Below are 17687 nucleotides of genomic sequence, written 5' to 3' on the forward strand. Positions count from 1 at the left end.
ACTTCATTGCAGTTAATTTCCCATGGTAATGCTGTAACTCTAAGATTACTGGAAGGTAGCTCTTCCATCTGTATTGCACACTCTTTTCGCATTTATAAACACCACACCGATTATGTTACAACAAATAATGTTTCACAAACCTCTCATTTGCTTCATCAGACCCAACAAAAGTAGGAAGAAAAACTCATTTATATTACATAGTTTGTTGAATCAGTTCCAAGATAGTAATTGTAATGGTAAGGGTTCTGAATGTTTACTGACTTTTCACAGGTTTTATAGGAGTATTAGGAAGTCCTTTAGAATACTGGAAACCATTATGGAAATAATTTCGAAGCTTGGAGAAACTAATTAGCACCTTTAAAAGCTTCACTAAGCAGGGCATCTACTACAGTGCTCAAAAATAGTTTTGCATATTATGATTGCATGCGTTTTGAGTCGCGATATCCCCACAAGGTGTACAATGTTCATTACGTGAGCAATGCCCGAGACAGAAACCGACATAATGCTCCAAGTGAGTTCGATATTCAGCAGATAGAGGGCAGTAGTTGCCACATGATTCCTGAGCAGATTTGAAAGCAGCCCGATGGGAAGCATTGTCCTTGTCTTATCCGCACTTGGAGTTGGAAACTGCACAGAGAGCGGGTGGAAAACTAAGGGCAACATGCCTCGAGCAACCATTTCTGCTACGGACCGCATTCGAATTGTAACGCTGCTGCAAGAGGAATATCGCCAAGTGGACGTCGCTGTCCGTGTTGGAGTGAGCCAAAGTGATATCTCTCGAGTGTGGAAAAAGTTCAGGGAGACACAATCAGTTGCTGACCGACCAAGGACAGGGCGGCCACGCAAAACAACATGCAGGGAAGATCGGTACGTGGTGAATTCGGCACGTCGTAGACCCACTTCAACTGTTACCAGTTTGTGCCAGGATCTGCGGAGGGCCTCAGTAGCGAATGTTTCCAATCAGACAGTGCGGAATCGACTTCATGAGGAAGGATTGACGTCAACAAGACCCATACCCAAGGTTCCTCTGAAACCACACCATAAGAGAGACCGTGTAAGGTGGGCAACAATGCACAGCGAATTGAGTCCGGAACAGTGGGAGCACACGCTCTTTACAGACAAGGTCACCATTAGTTTGCACCCGTTAAGCAAAAGCAGTGGGAGCACACGCTCTTTACAGACAAGGTCACCATTAGTTTGCACCCGTTAAGCAAAAGCATAAGGGTTTGGAGACGATCAGATGAGAGATTGAACGAGCCCTTCATCCAGGAACGTTACCAGCAGAAGGGGGGGGGCTCCATCATATTTGGTCGACGTACGCCCCTAATTCCTCTCCAGGGTCACCTGACTGGTCTGATGTACAGAAACGCTATTCTCGAACCCGTGGTAGCAGGTTTCTCTACAACTATGGGGGATGATAACGCTCCACCACGTCGAGCCAGAGTGGTTCACGAGTTCCTTGATATGCATGGCATTCGACGCATGGTGTGGCCGGCTGTTCTCCAGACATGAACTGTGTGGAACATGAATGGGGACACCTAAAGCGAGCAATTGTCGGCCGCGAAAATCCTCCTGTGAACAAGATGCAATTGCGGGAGGTTGCCATTCAAGAGTGGGACAGTCTTCCTCAGGAGAAGTTGAATGCTCTTATCCTTAGAATGCCCGTCGTGTTCAAGCATGTTTTCAGGCTCTAGGTGGCTATACACGGTACTCAACTCCCATCTGTTGATCCCAAGCATGCCTGCGAGCCATTTTGTTTCTTCTGCATGACTGCAGTGTTTTCTTTCTGTTTGTATGTCTCCCCTGTACTCTTGAATATGATTCCAAGTATCTAGTACAATAAAATGATCACAAACCCTGAATATGCAAAACTTTTTTTGAGCACTGTATTTTGTAACTGAATTCCCTGACTTTTCTAGGTTTTCCAAACCAAGAACCAAAATTTTCCAGATGAGGTTATTAGGGCAACCCATGTATTGAAATATGTATGTAAGAAGGCCAGTACATTTTAGCTAAACATGAGACTTAGAATACATGTAACCAAGTTTTTAGAATATTCATCTCACATGTTATCTTATAAGCAATAAAGAGAAGGGCAGCTGAACAGAAATTGACAGTTGCATAGGGGCATCAGGGGTGAGTTTTTAAGTATTGCTTGCTACATTTTGACTAATGGTACACAAAAAACTCTTTTTTACATAACAAATTGTAACAATTATAACAAAAAATAATACATACATATGTAGTAAAATTTATTAACATATGTATTAATCCTAATATCAACAAAACACAACCCAAAAATTGCAACAAGAAAGTGATAAGTGCCAATGGAGAGTCAGGCAGTTAATAGTATACCATGGAGCATTGGCCGGTGCAGATGTGGATTCCGACGGTGGAAGCCTTCATCCAAAGAGGCACCGGGCACTGCGACGGAACACTGAAGATCACCATGCACCTGTTCCAAAGACCCACAATATTCTGAGGTGGGTTAGACAATGGGGAGCCATGGGTAATGTAGTGAACTGTCAGTTGCCATGAAATATGCGCTATTCCACAGGACATGTTGAGACGTGCATCATGAAAAACCTTCCTGCATCACCTCGAACAGTGCATCCAAGCAAAAGGAGGACATTTCAAGGATGTTATTTTCAAAGTGCACTCATGTCTGTATTGTCTATATTATACACAATATTAAATGCCTATACGAATATTTTTATGTCATGACCATATACGTTGCTACAAGCACTCAATCTTTCAGTCGTCATTTGAAGTTGGCCACCTTGTATTACGTGCTCAGGTGTTTAAATACATTATTTCAATGCCAACAGCCCTAAACCTGATTCACCTAACCTAACAACAAAAGGATTAAGGGGTATTTTATTAATCCTAAGAGCCCTAAACCTGACCTAACTAATCTAACAATGAAAGACTTTAGTGACAAAATATCTTTCGCACTCCATGCATGTAAAATAGCTATCACCAGAAGTTTATATCCAAGATGACAGTAAACAAATATCTGCTTGCAAACAAAAAATCATATAGAAGTATAAGGAAGGGAAAAATCGTTCCCAAGCAAATGTGCAGTAAGTAATCAAAAAGACACTGAAGTATGTGTTAAGAGACATACAGGTATTGGACAAAATAATGGAAACACCTGTGGAAGTCGGAACATCATGTATTAATATGGTGTTGGGCCACCTTTAGCATGCAATACAACTTGGAATCGGGACGGAATAGACCGATACAAGTCCTGAATGGTGGTGAGTGGAATTTGAAGCCATTCTTCATGCAGCACAGCCTCCAGCTCAGGTAGAGACGAAGGAGGTGGAAATCGACGCCGAACCTTGGATTCCAAAACAGCCCACAGAGGCTCGATGATATTCAGGTCTAGGGACTGGGTGGGCCAAGGAAGATGTTGAACCTCATAAGCATGCTCTGGAAACCACTGTTGAACAGTGTCAGCAGTATGAATGGGGCATTATCATCCTGGAAGATGGCATTCCAGTTTGGAAATAAGGTTTGGGTGGATCTGGGTACCCAAGAGTTCTCTATACACTGCTTATGAGACCCGACCGTGTAATGTGACAAGGGGGCTGCCGAATACCATGATATAGTGCCCCAGACCATAATAGAGCCACCACCATGTTTGACAGGCAGTGACAGTCCACATCGTATGCTGCCGAGGGTGTTTGCCATACAAACACGCGTCCAGTAGTGGGGAAGGGGGTAAAGGTGGACTCGTCTGACGAAATGATATGTTTCCAGTCCTCCAACGTCCAAGTTTTGTGGTCACTGCATCATGCACATCACCTTTGAGCACTCGTCTCAGTTATTAGGGACTTGGCAATAGCAACATGCCCATGGATACCCATTTGATGCAGTTCCCGCCTCACTGTTTTGCATGACACGGGGTGTTTAGGTGCTGATTAGGTTCTGTAGTCACTTTGGAGGCCATCGTTTTCTTCTGCAACGTCACAATATGCTTCAAGGCCCGGCGGTCCCTTTCCTGCAGCTTCGTCTTTCAACCACTATTGTGCTTAGCAGACCCTATTTCACCGTGCACTGTCTATGCGGTCATGACTTTCGAGACCGTGCCTCGTGTTACACCGCATAACTTCGCTGTTTTGCTCTCAGATGCTCCAGTGAAACGGGCACCAACAATTCGACCTCTTTCAAACTCCGTCAGGTCGGCTATACTGGTCACTCACTACACCTGAACAACGTGCACTACCACAGTGCCTCACTCTACTGTCAGTGCACAGTCCATACTACCTGCAACAAACAAGAGAAGGTTAATTTCCGCCATGCTCAGTATTACCAGGCACATTGAAAATACGACCCACTTCTGACTCGTGTTTCCATTATTTTGTCCAATACCTGTAATTAGAAATTGAACCATGTAAAAAAATGCCTGTCCATCATGATAATCGGAACTTGAACCCAGAAAACATCTCACAGATACCACATCCTATTTATTTATACCAATTATTTTTTCATTTATCATTATACATTACTGTCTTGATTGTATTTTCTTGACTGCTGGTACCCAGGGGAAATAAATGTTTGCAAATTCATTGTCATTTCAATTTATTTTGTTAGAATTCTAAAGCCTTGTATTCACTGGTTTCTAAATTAATATCAGCACTTGTACTTTTACAGATGATCAGGTGTGTTGAGTTTTTATTGTATGACTTGCAAAATCTGAAAATTTCTCTCAATATATTTAAAATGTTCCAAAGTTCTAGGGATGGGACAGATTAATCGGTACTCTATTGATATTGACTGATATAGGGATATTGGTGAAATTACCGATCTGATATATCTGTAAATATCTTATAATTTAGTGCAACGTTCTGCCATAAGTTTCCATGTCCTGCAGTCACCTCAAAACACATTTATTAAGGAGGTCAATGAACCAACCATTCAGGTTCTTCAAGAACCATTTGGAATTTTATATCGGATTGGTAGAATATCAGTTATCGGCATCGGCAAATTTCATGTTGGCCCATCCCTACCAAATTCTTTATCTTACTGGTTTCCTTTTCACCTTCACTGAGCCTTTTGATGTTATGTTGCTAGAAATTTGTGATATCATTCAGGAATGTGATATTTACAATATTAAAAACAAAGTGCCTTTCCCGATAGAAGACATTACTCTCAAATCATTGTTTGGAGCCCTTGTTAATATAAAGAATAATAGTTCCAGACATAAAAAGGGCACAAAAATATTTTTCCATTTATTTGAAAATTCTATAGTAATTTATAGTAATCAATGTACATTCATTTCATGATTGACACAAACTGATCTATTGATACTGCATACAAAGTATTCTAACAATTCTATAAGTGCATAAAACTGCCCTCTTAGAAATATCACGAGAGAGAGAGAGTGAGTTCACCACAAGCACAAATAATTAGAAATGTACATATTATGCACATTTTATCTTCCGTGGTACACCTTTACGTCTCCTACTTTGCAAAGCCCTGGCCGAGAATGAAACTCGAGTTCTAGCTGCCGCCTTCAACTTCACATTACTTTTCCCCAAGATTTCACCATATTCGTCCAAAACTTTAACGTCTTGGCACAGATATGATAATTTGATGGCTTCCTGTAACTTCTCACGTACTGACACCTGTTTCAATATCACAGTCCTCTCATCAAGGCATATCGCGTCCTCACTGTCAGGGCTTACAGCGACCTTGGAGCATGCTTTCCTCTTCCTCACTGCCCGGGGGCTGTTCGTACTCTCAGCATCTTTCACTTCAATAACACTTTTCACATCCTCGGAACACTTTTCTTCCTGCACACTACTATAGGAAAGAAGGGATTCGTTCTCTCCTTCTCCATTCTCTAGGTCACTTTCAGTGATGATGGTCTCCACGAGAGGAAACGCACCATCGGTTTCCGTGTCCACCATAAGAAAAACACTATTTTTGTAACTATCAGGCAAACTATCAAATGTCCACCCTGACACGTACAAAAATATGACACAGAAATGTTTGCATGGGAAATTCCACAACAAGAAATCATTGCAGGTACAACTTACTGGTTGAAAGCTAATGACAACGTATGAATCTTGTGTATCTGCTTCGCTTTCAATGCAAAACACACCATCTGAAATGTGCGATATCTTCCCCATGAATGACTCTGCCTGGGACAGCCTCTCCATAACATGCTTCACAAAATGGTACGGCCGGTTTTCCAAAAATGCAGGCACATTCGTATAGTCAACCACAAAATCTGGGCCAAGCCTTCCATTTTGTGAAGTATACTGCCTGAATGATTCCGGCACGAGTTGTTCCACGACCATGGTGAGCACTTCGGTGAATGGTTTGTCCAGCTGATCGCCCAAAAGCAGTTGCGTCAAAAGATTATTCTGCATCTCAATGCCGTTGTTTACTCGTAACATGAACAAGTAGTCCGGATCGCTGAAGGCATCGATCCAACGTCGAGCGATACGCAACCACTGACCACGGAAATACTCGTGCACCCTTTTAGATATTTTCCAACTGTCATGTGCGAACATAGCTTCAGAATACTCATGGTACTCAATTTCTGTTGTGGCATGTGCTAGCTTGTACCACAGTTGCTTCAAATCATCACTCACTGACCCTACAATTCCTGCATCTTCCAACCATTGGCTCCATGCTCGCTCACGCTGATATTCACTTATATAAACTTTACATCCCGGAAACACGCCTTCTACAGCCCTTATTTCAGCATTAGACCGATCAGTCATGAAGTACTTCGGTTCCCACTGAGTGTTCCATGAGAAAAAAATCGTCAGAGCTTCAGCAATACCTTCCCTGGATTTACCTTCAATCGCAAAAGTTCCAACTACACAATAGTCAACATTGGTTTTCACCGTAAGGAAATACAATGGGACAGTTGTTTTAGACACAGAGTCCAGGAGACAGAGATTATTACCGTAACGTGCTAAAATCTGCTGCTGCCAAACGGTTTGGTGACAGAACAGGAAAGTATTTCTACTTTCGCCCTTCACAGGGTTGTTGTGAAAAGGACGAAAGAGGATATGATCATCTGGCGAAATGGACTTCCACTTCTTAACCACCACACCCAATGCATCCTGCCCAATTTTAGTCCTGTTTTTCCTCCCCAAAAACCCATAAATATGGCTGTAGATAGTTTCATTTGTCGGGTAGAAGCATGTGTTTGTTGCTTCCGGTTTCGTCTCACTGTTAGAGAACATGGATTCGACCAACAGTTGGAGATGGAACTTGATGACGTCTACAGAACGGACATTTGCCTCGACAAGATTATGGATCTCGCTGACCAACTTAGGGTGCAATCTAGCTCCCCGCTCTGCTACGTCCTTCGTATGAGAATGTTCTGTCGGTTTTGAGAGCCACACATAGTATCTTACATAACTTAACACATTTCTCTTCCTCTTCAGATCCTTCTTGAACTCCTTCACCATCTGTAATGAAACAGAGTAATTCAGGATAAGTAGATTCTTACATTTGAAGGGTTTGGTGCAACAATATGACATGCCACACTTTTGGCAAAAATCTTATATTTTTGGTCCAAGTGGCGTGTTGCTACCATATCCAACTATTTGAGATGTTATTTCTATAAATTTCTAGAGACATACTGTCATGTTGTTGCCCAAATAACTTTCCCTCTCTATCACAAGAAGAACATGACAAGCCACTGTGAAAGATGACAACATGAAAAAGGTGTTAAAATTTAAACAACAAATTAGGACATTAATGTATGAATACGCTACATGTATGAATACAACATCTACCATATTGCCTCCTTTACATAACATAGTTGCAAATGTTATTTCCTTCTATTTCTTATGCTTTTCAATTATATAAATTTGTAATATTCCATATTATGTATATTTAAAAACAAATAGCATAACAGTACATTAATTCATGTAAGGCAAAAAGCTGTTTTTATAGTTACAGAATCAATGTAAAGTATTAAGCATAAACCTACTTCAAATAATAATAACACCAAGAAGAAATTGTTAAATTTTGACACTTCATTGCCTAATTCTAGTGAAAATTCTATTTCCTTTATTGACAATAGTGACGAGGACATTGACTATTGACCATCAGGTGATAATTCATTGTCTTCAAATCAAGTAAATACACAACAAAATCATTTGTAGCTTGTCATACTATTGTGTATCTAATATCTAAAATTTTCAGAAGTAAAAAATAGCATTTTTTTGGATTTGGATTTATTGGATCTGGCTTGTCATGTTGTTGCACCAAAACCTTATTTCATACTCACAAAGAGAACCATTGTAAGATTGATGGAAGACATTCTCTTGGGGTAACAGCCACAAGATTTCCTGATAGACTATCAAGGTTTTGAGAGTTAACATCACTTTCATTTTCAGGAATTAACTAACCTTTAGCTGGCAAGGGGTAGCAACGTTTACCAGCTCCACGTGGCAACAATTAACATGCCATTTCTTGAAAACTACACATGATATTTTACGAGGCGCATCCAGAAAGTAAGTTTCCCTATTTTTTTCCCGTGAAAGTAAACATAATGAACCTTGTAAATTGCGCATGCGCAGCAGAGCTAAGACGTATCAATCATATGCCAGGCGGACAGATCCCGCCCGGCGCCAGTAGCGAGGCAGCAGTGGTCCGAAGTGGAAGCTCGTATTCCTTCTCCCGCCGCATGCCAGTAGCGAGGCAGCAGTGGTCCGAAATGGAAGCTTGTATTCCTTCTCCCGCCGCATGCGAGGTTCGGTAGGTGATAAAGTTCCTGAATCCATAAAGCATTGCGCCAATTGACATTCATCGTCAGCTCTGTGAGGTCTATGGGCCGAACATTGTGAGTAAGCAGATGGTGCGTTGCTGGTGTCGGAAGTTTTCGGAAGGTCGTCAAAGTGTCCATGATGAAGAGCGCAGTGGGCGTCCGTCCCTCATCACTGATGATCTGGTTGAGCTGGTGCGGCAGCGCATCGTAGAGAACCGTCGCTTCACGATTACGGAGTTGAGTAGCCTTTTTCCGCAGATATCGCGATCCATGTTGCATGAGATTGTCACGCAGCGCCTGCTGTTCAAAAAATTGTGTGCCAGGTGGGTGCCGAAAAACCTGACACCCGAACACAAAATGAAACATTCAGGAGCAGCACTGACATTCCTGCAACGGTACCATGATGACGGCGATGATTTCCTCGACAGGATCGTCACGGGCGATGAGACGTGGATTTTGCACTTCACCCCGGAAACCAAGCAGCAGTCAATGCATTGGCGGCATAGTGGATCTCCGGTCAAGAAGAAATTCAAACAGACCCTGTCGGAACAGAAAGTGATGTGCACCGTGTTTTGGGACAGGAGGGACATTTTGCTCATTGACTTCCTCCCCAGAGGTGAAACGGTGAACGCTGACCATTACTGTGAAACACTAAGGAAATTGCGACGTGCCATTCAAAACAAGAGGCGTGGCATGCTTACTGCAGGTGTTGTGCTCCTCCATGACAATGCTCGTCCACATACGGCTCGGCGCACAGCAGCTGATTTGACGGAATTTGGCTGGGAGTTGTTTGATCATCCACCTTACAGTCCTGATCTGGCTCCCAGCGATTTTCACGTTTTCTTGCACCTCAAGAAATTCCTGTCCTCCGGTGAGCGTTTTGGCAACGACGAAGAGCTGAAGACGTCTGTCACACGCTGGTTCCATTCACAGGCGGCAGAGTTCTACGACAGTGGGATCCAAAAGTTGATACTACAATACGACAAGTGTCTCAATTCTGGTGGTTGCTATGTTGAAAAATAGCTGAACCTTTGCTGTACCTGTTGCCAATAAATGGTTTCCTGAAACTGTGGTTTTTTTTAAAAAAAAAATAGGGAAACTTACTTTCTGGATGCACCTCGTAGTTCTTTCTTTCTTCATTTATTTACGTATGAGAGTATGACACACTTGAATTACAAAACAATATATATCTATTGTTACTATTATTAACAAGTAAATTTGAAAATGTCTTTGTTCTCCCTTACAGTATTATGAGACAGATGTTATAAAATGCAGTATAACTTTTCAGCCACCTCTTTTTGGAGATACATTTCACTTTTACATGTAATAATGGGTCAAAGAGAAAAGGAAGATGTTAGCAATGTGTGACCAGGGAAAAAATATGATTTTCAAAATTTCCTGAAAATTACTATTTTCTAAAATGTTACATAATTTCATTTTTTTCTTTCAAAATTTGAGGATGGGCATTATTTGCCCTCAAAGAGTGATCCTTTATTCTGCTTCCCTGCAAATTTGATTGATCCAGCATCCATATGACCAACACTAAAACTGGCAACACTGGTGATCTTATAAATTTTTATTACTTCCCCCTTCCTCAGTAGTATCAGCCTATATTCAATGAAACTTTGCATGGTTGTAGTAATGTGCCATTGCTATAAGGGTTGTTTGATATATAAGTGGACTGGGCCTGTGGTTTTGGTGAATGTAGAAATAAGGAAAACCTGATTGTGTTTATTAATACAATTGTCTATTGCGCATGTTACATGCACATTCATCTGTTTTGATTGATTGATTGATTTGGTGTTTTAAGTTCACTTTATGCACAGTAAGTCTAATCGGTACTAGACCTACAGTTTAAAGTGGAATCCGAACCACTTGTGCCTCCACCAGGTATCGAACCCGGGACCCCTTGATTACAAGGCTACAACGGTCCCACTGTGCCATCGGAGAGACCCCATATTCATTCATCTGTTTTATTCGCAGGTAGATGTTCGACTCTCAAACGGTGAGGGCAATGGTGTGTGATCCGCTCTCTTCTCGGAAGAGGCTCCATCGACTGAAGGTTAATCACCAAAGTTGAGAGTGATGTTAGCCCACAGAATTCTAATTGGCTCATTCCTTGTCAAATCAACCGATAAAAATTATTTTTGTACTTTTAGGATTCAGATTTTTTGTTTATACATTGTACCTATCAAGAGGACAAAAACTGCCTAATTTCTGATTTTTTGGGCTCTTAATTTTTGAGTTATTGACTTTCAAAAAAACATAAATCCAAAAATTTGACACATTTTGAAATCTTTAAACAGCTGTAGATCAAAAACTATTTGACGTAGAGAGCTCAAATTGGTGTCATTCTGTCCTGCTTTTAATGAAGCGAGCAACAAAATTTTATGAAAAGTATTTTCATTTGCATAAAATTTGAAGCTGTGGGCAGTAATTGCCCCCTGTAGGTACACTTGGCTGTCAATGTTTGCCCCCTATTTCCGACCAAGGTTGGGGGGGGGGCAATGCCCTTTGACCCCTTTGGTTGCGCCACTGACCAATACATTGTTATTAAAAGTGATAAATATTACAAATTCTTACATTATTTGTAGTCAAAAAATTATAAAATAGACTAATACGAAGACTTTAACATCAACCACTTAACTTAATATGAAAGTCAAATTTCGCACATATTACAATACAAAAAAAAAATTCTATAGGAACCCATTGCCGTCACATTATGAAATTTTGCACACAAACAGTCAATTGATGTCTCGAAAACAAATATTTAAAAAAAAAAAAATGATGTGCTTGAGATTTCCAAAAAAAAAACTTTTTTGGTCTACAGCAGTTTAAAGATTTCAAAATGTCATCAAATTTTGTGATTTTTGCTTTGAAAGTCAATAACTCAAAAACTAAGAGACAAAAAAATCTGAAATTTGGCAGTCTTCTTCAACTTTACTGATACTGCCACTGCACCAAAAATTATCAATTTCTGAGACATCAAGGTTCAGATGTTGGTTGATTTGACATGGACTGACCCATTTGAAACTCTCATGATCATTACAAGAAAATACCACCATCATCCACAATCAGGAAAGCTTCAAAGTTACTCGTAATTAATTTTCATTTATGTTTCCAAGAGATAAAAAACACAGAAACACAATAAAATGTATACTGGTGAACATTGCCTCCTCCTTTTATGTCCCCTCCCCCCCCCCCAGTTGATAAGAAAAGATCTCCTTCTTTTGTAACCACTTTCAAAAAATATTATTAGTTTTTCATTCAATGTAAAGAATTAGAAGAGGTTTAGGTAATAAATTTTCAGGTTTGTTAATGCTCTGTTTCTATGTATTTTATCTAGTTAAAGTGAAAAAAATGCAATGTCACGATGGCACATTTCAAATCAGGGTGTGCTTGGATACAATGATTGAAATCGTTGACAGCATACCTCTAATTTTCAAATTCGTGAATATATTTAAAGTTCTGATAAAAAGTTCCCCGTGCCATGAAAGCACATTTAGGGGATGAGGGGGTAGGGCACCACATATTTTCGATCTCGGTCATTTTAGAGGTGATGTCATCAGCACCATGCTCCGGCCACTTTTACCCATCAGATCCCCATTGATTTCAGGCTGGGTGAGCCCCAGAGCGGCTGTATGTGGGGATAAGGCCAGAAAAATTCCGACCTTAGACCACGCACCGGGAATCTAACTTGGGTCTCCCACGTGGCAGTCAAGACGTTACCAACTAGATCACTGTGGCTCGTATTACACAATCTTCTTGATAAGAACAGAACTGATCATATCCAAATTTATTATCTTAGTACTAAAGAGTATGTGATATTCCTGATACTAAAGTCACAAGTGTTTATACAAAGTGTACTCTCTCTCTCATAAGGTGCACTTAACAAGGTTATAACCACAAAACTATGAAATTTTCAGTAATTTCAGCAAGAAATTTTTCATTTCATAAGAAACAATAATAATTTAAATATTATTTAGCAATATCTACTATTAGAACACAGCCTTTGATAACTACTCTAAAAAGATCTGGCCAAATTACAATTTTGATTATTTTTGAAAATTTTATTATTAGACCTCGGATTTTAGGTTTTTAACCTATTTCTTCCTTTGTAGGTAAATAAGAAATAAGTTGTATCGGCGTTTCATAAAAAACTAAACAACTGACTAAGTTGTATAGTGCCTAAAATAACCTATTTTGCTTGTTAGAACCTATTTTAGGTTTATGTGCCTAAATTAAACCTTTTTTTAGGTTTTACAGGATTTTTATATTTACTAGGTTTGGTGGCGAAATAATTCAATGACTGGCATGTTTGAAACATGTTTTCTGTTGATTTCCCTCCCTCAAAGTATATGATGTTTATCAAAGATTTAAACAAAACAAAAAATATCTGACGTCACTGTTACCTGCAGACTATAGACTCTGTATGCTAAGCCTTGCCTACTAAGATAAAGTAAACTGTCCTTGCCCGCCCCCTCCCCATTCTCAGTTTTGGTACCCAATCTCTCTCCTGCCTGCACAGTCCCAAGTGCAAAACTTCTGATCTGTGTGGCCTTGCACGGTCTCGTGTCAGTTTGGTCCTTTTTGGCATTCATGCCTTGCGAAGTAATGTTTCAGCATTCAAATTTGCACTACTGACTATGTTTCTGTTCAAAGATAATTTTCAGCACATGAAATGATCCTCACAGACAAAAGGTGTAGTTTGAGTGCGGATAACGCAAAAGATTCATGGTGGTCACTAGGACCATGATAAAACTCAAGTATAATTCCTGGTTTACAAGGTGAACTTTCCAAAAATTCAAGGATGCAAGCAGATGTTTTCTCTATTCTAACCTTACGTATTACAGACTCTCACCCTCCATTCCATACACAAAAATATTGACAATATAAAGGGTTTGTATGTTTCCAATGTAACAAAAAATTTACCTAATCAACTTCAAGATATATTATTTTGTAATAATCTTCAGTTTGTTAGATAGATTGTTCTGTAAAAGACACTAACAAAGTAAATGGATTGAGAAAATTTTGTTTTATTTCTGTGAAGCTTTCTTTTTCATTCTCAAAAAAATGAATGAAATAAAAGCTAAACTGAGAGAAACTTGCCGCAGTGCATTTATAAACATGTATAAATTTAATGGGATATAGATCAATAAAAGTTGCAATTTTTCACGTCTACGTAGAAAAAATGGAATAGAGAAAACACCCGTTTGTACCTTATTTCATGTTTTGCCAAAATTCATGAATAATTTCCACAGCCAATAATTCACGCATAATTTCCGGTGCCAATAATTCACGTGTAATTCCCGGATCTCAAGGAATTCCAGGTGAATAGCCACCCTGATATTGTGCAGCAAATTATATATACTTAATTCATTTTTCATATCAACAAGTAACTTTTTCTAACAGCACAAGTGTAGTATTATAATAATTTGTAGATAATTTTGAAAATGATATAAAGAAATGAAAATTTGTTTAGAAAATTAATATTTGGTTATTATTGTTCTTGTGAAATTTTGTTTTTAACGATTTATCTAATCAGTATTTTTCAGGAATTTTGTACCAAATTAAGTCTTTTTGCAAAATATTTAAGGATTTTCCGAGCCTAATTTAAGGTTTTTAGAACCTATTTTAGGATTTTTAGAACCTATTTTCAGATTTTTAGAACCTATTTTAGGAACCTAAAAGCACATTTTTTAGAACCTCAAAATCCGAGGTCTAGTTATTATATATAATTTGGTTCAGGCACATATCCAAGAGGGGCACTTAGGGTGCTCGAGCCCCTCTGAAAATTTTTGGTTTACACTAGATAAAATGAGGTTTTTGGCTTATTGTGGTGTGAAATAAAATAATACAACAATAATTTAAGAAGAGAAATAATCAAGGCAAGACTGAGAATGTTCTGTAACCCTGTTATTGATAATAGCATGTATCCATGGTGGGGTACAGGGGCCACGAAACCCCCCCTCCCTCCAGGATATTTTCCAGTTGTTGTTCGGGTTTTACTGACAATGATAAGGTGGGAGACGAATAACTCTGTAACCATATCCTCTTGCTATTATATCGATTTCGTTACTTTTGTGAGTTGGTGTATGATGTTTCACCAACTGCAACAATTCTGCTCGGGTTTGCGTGCTTGTGTGGGGAATGTTCTTGTTACAGAGCCATGCCATAATATCTGCCTTCCTTGTGTCCGAACAAGGCCTTTTATCCACTTGCAAGGAATGTATGCTCGCATTGTCCATTACAATCACGGATTCAGGAGTGAGCAACGGCAAGAACTACTCGTGAAACCACTTTCGAAACACGGCAGACGTAGGGTTACCAGACGTCCGTTTTTTCCCGGACATGTCCTACATTTTAGCCTTATGTCCGGCATCCAGGAGGAATTTGAAAAATATCATAAATGTCCGACATTTTGAGCGTCACATAATATTAATTAGGAAAATACGTAACAGAAAAAAATCATGCAAGTTACAAGTCTATGGACTGCACTTCCAAACTCAATAGTGAAATTTATTTTGATTCAGTTATTGCCCAAACTGCAAAATAGTATATATTTGCAGTGCCAAAAAGAAAGAAAAAGTTTGTCGCGCTATTAAACAAACGGGGAAAACTGAAGCAATTAATGAACAAAGTTTTGGGACCACTTTCTGATAACATCACTGTTTAATGCCTAAGCAGAAAACTTGCATTAGGGTTCATACTGATGGAACAAGGTTTTGCCCATTCTTATTCAATATTCAATATAATTTGATTGTAAATCAGAGGTATAGAGAACAAAGTTATTCAGGGTGTCTGCCAGTCAAGAAAAAGTAAAGAAATCAACAAGTAGGTCAAGAAAGTCAATAAAAAGGCAACAAATTATTCTTCTGGTCAAGAAGTTTTGCTATCATAATGACTGATTGGTTGATTTAGTTTATTTTACCTCACTTTTTCTGTCTCTTTGGCTAATCGTGAAGATGAGGATGAATGGTTTTACGATAACATGGATAAAGGGATAATCACAAACACATAGGGACAACCGATACAAGCCCCACATAAGATTATACTGGCTGTGAGTCCAGATGCCAAAGCCTCGCTTGCTGCCAAACACAGTTCAGGATACATTAATAAGAGAAAGCAGATCTAATTCTCTTCTTAAACTCAGCTTTAGTTTTTATCTTAACTGGCCCTTTGGTAGGGGTTTTCATTAAATAAATATTTATTTTCTTAATTACTAATTTCCAACTTTACCTAAGTACGGGTCGAATAAATAAAAGTTAAGAAAAACAGAAAAAAAAGGTCTAGAAAAGTCCAGAAAAGTCAAAAATTCTGGATGTTATCTTGGTAGACACCCTGTTATTGATCTAGAAACTACCCAAGATGAAACTTCTGGAACCATTTTAAATTACGGTAATGGCTGAATATTTGTTTGCCATTACAGGTCATAATTCAAATGTTCAGAGAGTTCTTTCATTACGATCAACACAACAGACTCATGAGAAATTATTTTTTTCACAAAGTCTGTAAAATGTTTGGTACTGGTCCCTATAATTTCAAAGAGTTCAACTGTCCACTCTAATATAAATATAGTTTGACTAAACATGAAATTTTGATAAAAAATGTCTTCTCTGAGAAGTATCACTTAAATCATGTATTGATCAGTATGATTGCAAGTTTTGAAATTTTGCATTTAAAAATTCATTAAGAATTCATTTTTTTAAAACTGAAAAGTGTCATTTTACAACTACTTTATAACGTGTTCTATAGAAACATGCATTATTTATTGAGAATCTTTTGTGTCCTACATTTTGACTTAATGTCATACATTTCCCTTACAGAGATCTGGTAACCCTAGGCAGACGTAATTTCTGAATGATAGTCAGTACTGTTTGTTTTGGAGTGGAAAACCAATTTACATTGGGGCACAAAACCTGTAGTAGCTGAACCAGCATGACACACTATAAGACGAGCACCTTTTCCTAATGGCACCTTTAACCCACCAGAACATCACTCATTCTCCAGCAGCTCGTCTTCGTGTAATTCTGATTGACCCAGGTTTCATCTAAATAGTATATATTTGCAGTACCAGCTTTCCTGATTTCGTGTATGGTTCTGAGGAAGATCACTCTTGCAGCTACAACATCAGCCCTCTCCATTAAAAAATTTCCTCCCGTTGTTGCCTTTCCTATATCTGAACACATGTTCTTCAAAATTTTTAACACTCACCACGTACTGCCTGCAAACCCGATAGCTTCCTTCAATTTAAACCTAAGTTTCACTGCAGTAGGAAATTTGCCATTTGCGTACATATCAAATATATTATTACGCAATACCGCTTTATCAAAATCGTCCAAATGCATAACATTCTTTTGCCGATTACGATGTTTCTCAGGCGAGTGAAAAGAAACCGACCCTGTATCACCGATCGACGACCTGGCTTCCTTCGCAATCGTCTGAACTGTACGCAGACCTATCCCACATGCATCTGCTGTACACTCCTGACATTTGGCAACACTGCTCCCTGACAAACATGAGGCACTGTCTGCACTGCGAGATTCACTTTGGAAGAACTGATACACTTTGTACACCATATCTTGCGCTTGTTTGTGTAGCACATGACGCATAGGTGTTTCTGTAGCCATCTTGCACACATATATTGACAAATGTTTGAGATCACACTGAAGAAACATGAACAGTCAGAACAAAAACCAAACCGATTCTTACCACTCGAAAAACGAAAGAACGACATCGCAAGTTTTCCACGGCAGTTTGTACTTCCTCCTTTTGCTACTGCGCATTGAGGCTTGTTCAAGGTCAGCCGCTTTCATATAGCTCTTCGACTCTAGATATAATTAGATTTTTGGCTTTTTGAATAATGTAACAATAATGTAAGAAGATAAATAATTACCGAGGCAAGATGGAGAATGTTCTATAGCCTTGTTATTGTTAATAC

The 17687-nt window shown here is 39.1% G+C and overlaps 1 protein-coding gene across 1 annotated transcript in view; it reads right to left on the reverse strand.

The window, feature by feature from the left end:
- Positions 1-5221: 5221 nt before the first annotated feature.
- LOC145982500 (uncharacterized) overlaps positions 5222-17687 on the reverse strand; it is a 36519-nt gene continuing 24053 nt past the window's right edge. Inside the window, exon 4 of the mRNA XM_083115957.1 lies at positions 5222-7439. Within this exon, the coding sequence (XP_082972083.1) occupies positions 5430-7439 (2010 nt within the window). The 3' untranslated portion in view covers positions 5222-5429. The remainder of the gene's footprint in view (positions 7440-17687) is intronic.

The sequence above is a fragment of the Lepisma saccharinum genome, unplaced genomic scaffold, assembly GCF_977018435.1.
Source record: "Lepisma saccharinum unplaced genomic scaffold, izLepSacc3.1 HAP1_SCAFFOLD_200, whole genome shotgun sequence".
Lineage (NCBI taxonomy): Eukaryota > Metazoa > Arthropoda > Insecta > Zygentoma > Lepismatidae > Lepisma > Lepisma saccharinum.